At 45.6% G+C, this 10,000-nt stretch overlaps 1 protein-coding gene across 1 annotated transcript in view; it reads right to left on the bottom strand.

The window, feature by feature from the left end:
• Positions 1–10,000, bottom strand: part of pld1b (phospholipase D1b) — a 20,121-nt gene that overhangs the window by 9,887 nt on the left and 234 nt on the right. Inside the window, exons 2-16 of the mRNA XM_061093481.1 lie at positions 9,839–10,000; positions 9,289–9,431; positions 9,094–9,205; positions 8,156–8,221; positions 8,013–8,071; positions 7,741–7,833; positions 6,930–7,082; positions 6,658–6,807; positions 5,779–5,862; positions 5,023–5,104; positions 4,808–4,918; positions 4,537–4,719; positions 3,842–4,061; positions 1,449–1,568; positions 1,240–1,358 (exon numbers count right to left, since the gene is read on the bottom strand). The exon at positions 9,839–10,000 is cut by the window's right edge and continues 2 nt beyond it. Coding sequence (XP_060949464.1) covers positions 1,240–1,358; positions 1,449–1,568; positions 3,842–4,061; positions 4,537–4,719; positions 4,808–4,918; positions 5,023–5,104; positions 5,779–5,862; positions 6,658–6,807; positions 6,930–7,082; positions 7,741–7,833; positions 8,013–8,071; positions 8,156–8,221; positions 9,094–9,205; positions 9,289–9,431; positions 9,839–10,000 — 1,857 coding nt within the window. The remainder of the gene's footprint in view (positions 1–1,239; positions 1,359–1,448; positions 1,569–3,841; positions 4,062–4,536; positions 4,720–4,807; positions 4,919–5,022; positions 5,105–5,778; positions 5,863–6,657; positions 6,808–6,929; positions 7,083–7,740; positions 7,834–8,012; positions 8,072–8,155; positions 8,222–9,093; positions 9,206–9,288; positions 9,432–9,838) is intronic.

Below are 10,000 nucleotides of genomic sequence, written 5' to 3'. Positions count from 1 at the left end.
ATCTATCTATCTATCTATCTATCTATCTGTCTATCTATCTATCTGTCTATCTATTTATCAATCTATCTCTCTGTTTATCTATCTATCTATCTATCTATCTATCTATCTATCTATCTATCTATCTATCTATCTATTTATCAATCTATCTATCTATCTATCTATCTATCTATCTATCTATCTATCTATCTATCTATCTATCTATCTATCTATCTATCTATCTATCTATCTATCTATCTGTCTGTCTGTCTGTCTGTCTGTCTATCTATCTATCTATCTATCTATCTATCTATCTATCTATCTATCTATCTATCTATCTATCTATCTATCTATCTATCTATCTATCTATCTATCTATCTATCTATCTATCTATCTATCCATCCATCCATCCATCCATCCATCCATCCATCCATCCATCCATCCATCCATCCATCTATCAATCTATCAATCTATCTGTCTGTCTGTCTGTCTGTCTGTCTGTCTATCTATCTATCTATCTATCTATCTATCTATCTATCTATCTATCTATCTATCTATCTATCTATCTATCTATCTATCTATCTATCTGTATATCTATTTATCAATCTATCTATCTATCTATCTATCTATCTATCTATCTATCTATCTATCTATCTATCTATCTATCTATCTATCTATCTATCTATCTATCTATCTATCTGTCTATCTATCTATCTGTCTATCTATTTATCAATCTATCTCTCTGTTTATCTATCTATCTATCTATCTATCTATCTATCTATCTATCTATCTATCTATCTATCTATCTATCTATCTATCTATCTATCTATCTATCTATCTATCTATCTATCTATCTATCTATCTATCTATCTGTCTATCTATCTATCTATCAATCTATCAATCTATCAATCTATCTATCTATTTATCAATCAATCTATCTATCCATCCATCCATCCATCCATCCATCCATCCATCCATCCATCCATTTATCTATCCATCTATCTATCTATCCATCCATCCATCCATCCATCCATCCATCCATCCATCCATCCATCCATCCATCCATCCATCCATCCATCCATCCATCCATCCATCCATCCATCTATATATTCATCCATCCATCCATCCATCCATCCATCCATCCATCCATCCATCCATCCATCCATCCATCCATCCATCTATTTCAAAGAACATCTTTTCCACATCTCTCTCACTGACTCTTCAGACACCTGGTGGGTTAAGGTTAATCCTTTGACCTCTGACCTTGGTGAAGTTCCAGCGCTGGATGAAGTGTCGGGCCACGTCCCGCGCCGCGCCGCCGTGCACCACCGAGGCGATGTCGTGCCAAGGCATCCTGGGAGTTGTGTGTCTGTCGATGAAATCTGCGGAGCGGCAGAAAGGAGAAGACGTGAGGAGCGAGAGACAAACACACGCTGACCTGTGAGACCGGGGGGGGGGCGGCGCTGGTTTACCATCGAAGGGTTTCTCCAGCTGGATCCAGTCCCGGTACACGAAGTTGCAGTAATCCTTCCCGTGCCAGAAGCGTGTGTTTCCCAGCAGCTCGCCGTCGCCCGTCCCCACCGGGCCGCTCACTGAAACACACACGGGATCATTCAGCTGCTGGAGATTCACTGAAACATTCACACGAGAGGAAGGAAACAGTGGAAACACATCGTATAGACTCCTCCCTTCATCACCATGGTTACTTTGGGACGATCCAAAGCAAACAGAGGAACAGATTTTCTCGTGTTGCTCTTTGCACGTTTATCCAGGTTTTACATCTGCAAAGGAAATATAACAGTTGGCCATAATAAAATGTTTATTTCCCCTTTGATTGATCACGATTGAATCTACACATTGTAACCTAAATATCCTCTTTAGCCACTAAAATGCACTAGTCTGCTTCCTCTCTTCGATCATGTGTTTCCTGTAGCCACTGAATGCATCTTGCCTTGATTGCCCTCGACTAGACACTGTTGTATTCATGTGATCAGAGGATCTCAACCTTTGACTGTTTAACACCCCCCCTCCAGCATGGGAGTGGTTAGCCAAATGTATAAAGACAGTGAACTGTTTTCTATCTGGGTGCATATTACAACTAAGCCCTGTGGTGTGCACCATGCTCTGAGCATTAAAGTGTGACTATACTGTAAGAGAATTTTGTGTCTCGTTTCCTCGTTCGTAGTTGGCACGACTCATCCCAGTGGATTTGACACAGAGCCGCTCGAGGGACGACAGGAAGTGAACTCTCTCTCTCTCTCTCTCTCTCTCTCTCTCTCTCTCTCTCTCTCTCTCTCTCTCTCTCTCTCTCTCTCTCTCTCTCTCTCTCTCTCTCTCTCTCTCTCTCTCTCTCTCTCTCTCTCTCTCTCTCTCTCTCTCTCTCTCTCTCTCTCTCTCTCTCTCTCTCTCTCTCTCTCTCTCTCTCTCACTCACACCTGGATGTGGCTCCACACAGGTGAAGGTTGATCTGCTGTTTGCTTCGAGTTCATCTCTGACACGTCTCTCACATCAGCAGGATGAACAGAGACGAGCCGAGCAAACAAACAGCAGAAGCTTCTCCAGATCATAAAAACCTGCAGCATCTGTTCTACTGCAGAAGAGACACATGTGCACGCAGAGAAATACGGTTTAATCATAAATATTAATAATAAAGATGGAGGTCGGGTGAGAGGCTGCAGTTCCTCGTCAGATGGAATCCAGCCTCGTTCGATGTTGTTTTAAAACTTTGTGTCTTCACTGAAAATCCTCTCGTCCTTTTCCAGTTATTTCAGGTTTCTCTCTGCGTCTCTTATATTTTCTTGGAGCCTTTTTCCATTTGACACTAACAGTCTGAGTCCGGATCCTCTCTCTGAGTTTTCAAACGGCAAAGTGGCGTTTTCCAAATGTCTTGTTTTTCAAGTTTATTGCACAAATCAGAGAGAAGCAGCAAACACTCAAGTCAAGATGAAACCACAGCAAAGCACAAAGCAAGCGGGCGGCGGGCGGGGGGGTCGACACCTGGAGACCCCGCGGTCGATCGCCCGACTCACCAGCCGGACGCTGCCCCCCCGGAGCGGCCCCCCTGGGCTCGGGGATCAGAGCGAGCTGGCTGCTGCCCCACCGACCTGCACAGAGCAGCTCACAGCACTGAGAGGAAGGTCCAGCTCAAGCTGCCACACAACTTTACACAACAACACACACACACACACACACACACACACCAGGCAGAGCAGCGACAGGAACCACAGGAGTGTGTGGGGAACTCCTGAATGATGTTGACATGTTGAAGGGGAATAATAAACTGAATCACTGAGTCTGAATCTGCAGAGAAGCTGCAGCTCCTCACAGCCAACCTGCTGCTCAGAGGAATCAGAAGTTATTGGACAGTTGCTGTAATCACACTTAGAACAAATGTTTTACGACTGTATTATCCCACGTATAGTGTATTCATATTTATATTTTTATCCTGCTCATAGTTTATTCATTGTTCTTATATCTTACAATTCCTCTTAATACTGTAATATTCCATATATATTTCTTACTGTACAGATCTTATTTATTTACATTTTCACTTTAATATGCACAATTCTCTGCACTTTTACTGCCTTTTTTTGGACTTCTGGTTAGATGCTAAACTGCATTTCGTTGTATTAAGTTGTTAAGTACTTGTACTGTACAATGACAATAAAGTTGAATCTAATCTAAAAAAAATATCCTTGTTCAACAACAGCCATGGCTTCTGTAAGAATCTGAAACACCCCCCTGAGCATTTACACCATTTCACTTTTAAAATTTCAATATTACTTTATATGGTGTATGTGTGTGTGTCTGTGTGTGTGTGTGTGTCTGTGTGTGTGTGTGTGTGTGTGTGTGGTGCACCACTCACTCTCCTCGGCCTCCAGGTCGCTGTCGCTGTCGGCCTGAGCCAGGCCGTGCTTCTGCAGGTGTCTCCTGATGCTGAACTTGGTCCTCTTCATCCTCCCCTGGCTCTTCAGCTTGGGCTGGTCCCCAGAGTCCGTCACGGTGAAGATGGTTTTCCCGTTGCTCTGGGAACCGGCGCCGCTGCCGTTGGGGGGGGCGGCGTTAGTGGAGGGGGCGGAGCTCACCTATGAACAACGAAAACAACAATCACCTGCGCGTCAGTAAAGTAAAAGTGAGTCAAAGACACTAAGACGATCGAGGAGCAACGGATTAAAAGTGAGAAACATCTTGTGTTTAATTTAATTCATCTGATAATTAATGATGAGGTGCAGAATTAGTGTCATAAGAAATAAGAAAAGTATTTTTTAATTTGATTAAAGGGACGCCTGCACATATGCTTAAAAAAAAATCATCATTACAACCTAAATATGTCAAATATGAATCAAAGACTTTGTAAGTTTGAATGAATAAATATACAATATGTAACAATAAAGATGTGTTTATTTCTAGAAAAGTCTGATGTATTATTTTCACTGTGCTTCCACCTCTAGAGCTGATTAGTTCTGCTTGAGTGTGTGTGTGTGTGTGTGTGTGTGTGTGTGTGTGTGTGTGTGTGTGTGTGTGTGTGTGTGTGTGTGTGTGTGTGTGTGTGTGCTCCACCTGCTCCAGGTGAGACAGCGTCACGCTCCCCACGTCCGTCAGCCGATGCTCCCGGTCGTCCCAGCGTCCGTACGCCAGGTCGATGCCGCTCACGAAGGCCACGGATTGGTCGACGATGATGATCTTCTCGTGATGCGCCCACATGTAGACGGCGGAGGAGAAGTGGTCCGGGTGACGCATCACCTGAGAACACACGTGTGAAAGGTCAAACAGGAAACAGGAAACAGGAAACAGACCGGGGGGGGGGTGGATCCGTGTGGCGGACGCTCACCTTGATGTTGGGGTGCAGGTGGCGCAGCGTCCTCTTGCTGTAGCCGGAGTTGATGCCCAGCGCTAGCTCCACCTCCTTGTACAGCATCACAAACACCTTCACTCCTTGTTGCTGTGGAGACAAAACCACGAGAGCTGATGAACACGACCTCACTTCCTGTTGTCCATTCATCTCCGGAGCAGCTTCCTGGTTGAAGAGGTCGTTGAGCCGCTCACCGCTTTGCGCTTCAAGATGAAATCCAGACGCCAGCGGTTCCCTTCCACGACGGGTCTCTTCAGGAAGATCTCAGGACTCAACCTGAGGAACAGACCAGGTGTGAGAGAAGGTTCAGGTCTGAAGAGCACGTCCTCTTTTCTTTCATCCTCCTCCTTCTCTTCTTTCTGAGTTTAACCTCATTTAACCTCTTTTCTTTTTCTTAATGACTTTGTTTTATCTCCCTTTCATTTTCTCTCACATCATTACATCCTCTCTTTATCCTTCATCCTTTATCCTGCTGCTCAAACCATTATCATAAAACACAATTGTTTGTAGATAATTAATGAAGAACTATCAGATATTATATCTTTAACTAAACACGTCCCTGTTGGTCCAGACTCTCGTTCTAATCGTCTCTGAAACTCCAGAGTTCTGAGGACAGAAGGATCTGTCGCTGAGGTGACGAGTTTTCAAAAGAAAATGCAGTAGTGTGGATGTAGCCACACACACACACACACACACACACACACACAAAGACACACACACACACACACACGCACACAAACACACACACACACACTCCTAGTTCTGATATGTGTGTATTTCTACATGTGTACTTGTATATCAGTAGCCTGAGTCTCAGACTGTAACTGATCTGTTTGACCAGAAAATCTCCCATAGAGGTGACCGCAGAGTGCACCCACTACACAAACACACCCACTACACACACACACACAGACACACACACACACAGACACACACACGCACACACTCACCACCAATCTGTGATGAATATTTCCTCTTTGGCTTCTTCAAGAGCATCTGCTACGTCCTCCATGTATGTTTTCCCATTCACGTACCTGTAGAAAACACAAACACACATATACACGTGTAAAAACACCACACATAAACACTCACAATCACACACACAAACATTTAGATGACCACAAACCAACAGTTCACCGCCGTCACCTTTCACTCAGTCCGTCTTCTGCTGAATCATGGTTTTTATCACACACACACACAAATACACACAGTCTCACAGACACACACACACACACACACACACACACACACACACACACACACACACGTACACACAGACACACACACACACACACAGTCTCACAGACAGTATAGGGTTGCCCAGCAGGGGGACAGGTGACGAGCAGAAGAGGCTCACTTTCCCTTTCTTTGTGTCAGGTTACTCCAGCAAGACACACAACACACACACACACCACACAACACACACACACACCACACAAACACACACATACACATAACACAAACACACACAACACACAGCCAACTGGACCAGGTCTCATCTCGACCCGACATCTATCTTCCAGGTGCTAATTTGCCTCAATTTAACACTGGCGACAAAAGGTGTTTTCCTCATTAACACACATTATTTAACAGATGTTCCACAACACATCTGTTACACAACTATACAACTATACACAACTATAATAAGCGAGTTTACTGTTTCAGAAAGATGCTCCATACATTTATTTATTTACTGTATGTTCACTAATTATATATATATATATATATCTCCTTCCTCTTTATATAATGATTTTTCTGTTGAAAAGTAGTAAAGCCGTTAAACCCGAATGCAGCACGAGTGGCCGGCATCAGTTGGTTGCCGTGGTTACCATTTGGCGGGGATGTTCTCTTCCTGCCGGGCGAAGGATCCGAAGCGGTGGTCTTTGAGGAAGGCGGCGCCGTGCTTCTGGACGAAGCCTTCGAGCGACTGACCCCACCAGCGGGCGTGTCGGTAGCTGCTGCACTTCAGCACCAGAGACCTGCACAGACAACCAGGCTGAAGACACACGGGACCAGAAGAAGAACTGGACTTCATCAGAAGATCAACAGCACACAACCACCTTGAGTAATAAGGTTTCTACAGTGGTCACGTGTCACTGACCTGGACAGGCTGTCCACACGGACGCCATGGGTGGTCTCCGTGTCCTTGGAGTCCATCTTGATGCCGAACTCTTTGTCCACCAGCATCACGAAGGAGATGGCCCCTGAGTCCGGCTTCATGTAGACCAGGAAGGAGTCCTTCACCACCAGCCAGCTGTCATCACACACACACACACACACACACACACACACACACACACACACACACACACATACACACACACACAGCCAGTAGGAGTCAGAAATATGTTTATGGCTGAGTAAAGATTAAGATTAAGATACATGTATTAGTCCCAATCACAGTGGTGGAAACCAAAGGATTTAACCCAATCTACAGAGTTTCTAAAAATTGAAGTGTCTTTTTAAGATAGATGCATAGATCTCCTTATCACACGGCTCAAAAATACACACATAATTCACATTTGAAGATGCACAGAACATATTTCCAAACGAGGGTCAACAATATATTTAAAACATCAATCTCTCTTTTTTATAACCAGAAACACAGTCCTCCTCCTCCTCCTCCGCTTCTGTAAAAGGTTTGAATAATCCAAAGTGTTCCTAAATGTTTGAGATCTGACAGAGAGAGAATTTTCTGTTTTTATTCATTATCATATTTCAGATCCCCTGACATGCGGGAAGCCACAGGGTTCTTTCCCTTCATAGGGCTCCATTTGGAGAAGTCGTTTGAATGGAGTCTCCTCTTACGGCTGTGGAGTGGATCATGCTTCTTGAGAAATGGATTCTCTTGCAACTGTCTGCAGCACAATAATCATAATATAAATTCAGATGAATGTTGTGTGACGACTGACCGTTTGGACCAGTGGTAGCAGATGTTGCTCCGCCCACAGCAGTTCAACCCGGGGATTCGATGCCCGCCCGATCGCTTCTGCACCATTCCCTCTCTGAAACCAGCAAAACTCATGTTCATACAAACAAATAGAAAACTGAACGAGTACAAACATTTAATCCCAGAACAAACAAACTAAAAACTTATTCAATCAGAATTAGAATAATCTTATTTTTGGGGGAATTAATGAATCTAAATGAACTTGGTGATTTCCCGACAGGGAGTTGTTCTTACAGGCCTTTGGGTCCCAGGTCATGGATGAAGGACAGTTGACTGACATCGATGAACTCCATCTGAAATATAATAAATATAAAGATCTTCAAAAAATCTTAAAGCAGCAACATTGAACTTCTCGTTGCTGTTTTCCAGGATCTCACCGTGGCATGGTAGTTCCTGTACATCGACATCTTCAGCAGCTTGTTCAAGTAATCTTCCAATTGTTTCTGGAACAATCAGAGAAATAAAAGCTTGTGACTTTAGTAAAATCAAACAGGTATGAGAGTTAAAGAGTTTGAGAGGGAAAGACTCGGAGGGAAAGACTCGGAGGGAAAGACTCGGAGGGAAAGACTCGGCGGGAAAGACTCGGAGGGAAAGACTCGGAGGGAAAGACTTGGAGGGAAAGATTCGGAGGGAAAGACTCGGAGGGAAAGACTCGGAGGGAAAGACTCGGAGGGAAAGACTCGGCGGGAAAGACTCGGCGGGAAAGACTCGGAGGGAAAGACTTGGAGGGAAAGATTTGGAGGGAAAGACTCGGAGGGAAAGACTCGGAGGGAAAGACTCGGAGGGAAAGACTCGGCGGGAAAGACTCGGCGGGAAAGACTCGGAGGGAAAGACTTGGAGGGAAAGATTCGGAGGGAAAGACTCGGAGGGAAAGACTCGGAGGGAAAGACTCGGAGGGAAAGACTCGGAGGGAAAGACTCGGAGGGAAAGACTCGGAGGGAAAGACTCGGAGGGAAAGACTCGGAGGGAAAGACTGGGAGGGAAAGACTCGGAGGGAAAGACTCGGAGGGAAAGACTCGGAGGGAAAGACTCGGAGGGAAAGACTCGGAGGGAAAGACTCGGAGGGAAAGACTCGGAGGGAAAGACTGGGAGGGAAAGACTCGGAGGGAAAGACTGGGAGGGAAAGACTCGGAGGGAAAGACTCGGAGGGAAAGACTCGGAGGGAAAGACTCGGAGGGAAAGACTGGGAGGGAAAGACTCGGAGGGAAAGACTCTGAGGGAAAGACTCTGAGGGAAAGACTGGGAGGGAAAGACTCGTAGGGAAAGACTCGGAGGGAAAGACTCGGAGGGAAAGACTCGGCGGGAGAGGACGAACCCTGCGACTGGACGACTGCTCCTCCCTGGCCAGCTCGTCTCCGCCTCCTCGGGGAAGGTTCGGCATCTGCCTCACTTCACTCTTCTCGCCCGGTTGACGCTTTATCGTGTGGCTGCCGAGACACGTGACCAGTTAGCAGCTCGTTGAAGGTCAAGGGTCAGGGTTAGGGTTAGAATCATCGAACGGAGCGTGTACCTGCGAGTCGGCAGCGGCAGCCTCATGAAGGTCTTGTACGTCCTGAGCTCCCGGTGCAGATCCATGAAGTGCTTCTCCTTCCTCTTCACCAGCCACGTGAACTCGCCGTGCTTCAGCTCGATCTTAAACACCGCCGGCAGAGACTGGACACGACACAGGATTCAAACTCACACATTCACGTCTGATCATCATCACCTGGTTGTTGGCGACTCATCGAGCTCATTCAGCGAATCTTACCAAGCCTCATCAGACAACTGTCGTTATTTATAAAGACATCAACTCTGTTTGTTTAGGGAAGTTTCATATTTGCAGTTTTCTCATTGGTTCAAATAAAACTGGTCTCGTTACTAATCAACACAAACCAGCTGTTTCCCTTCGTCTCTCCAGCAAAACTAATTTCCTGGCTAACGCTTGATATCTGATGGACCATGTGACAGATCTACTATACTTGCAATTTCCTAATAAGCAATTATTCTTTTAACGATGGCCAGAGTTAACCTCAGTGCACAGTACAAACAGGCTCCAGGGGAGGGGGGGCTGGGGGGGGCACCTTGTTGACGCTCCTCTGCGTGGTCACGTTGAAGCGGTCCTGAGCCGACGTGAAGCGCTCCACCTCCAGGATCTTGGCCGTGATGGGAGCCGACAGGAAGACTTTGGCCTCGGACTCCTTGAAGCCCACCGTGTGGTAGATCACCTTGAAGGGCAGATGCTC

The sequence above is a fragment of the Limanda limanda genome, chromosome 20 (assembly GCF_963576545.1).
Source record: "Limanda limanda chromosome 20, fLimLim1.1, whole genome shotgun sequence".
NCBI classification, from domain to species: Eukaryota; Metazoa; Chordata; class Actinopteri; order Pleuronectiformes; family Pleuronectidae; genus Limanda; species Limanda limanda.
Note: the sequence above shows the minus strand (reverse complement) of the source record. Positions and strands in the feature narration are given on the sequence as shown.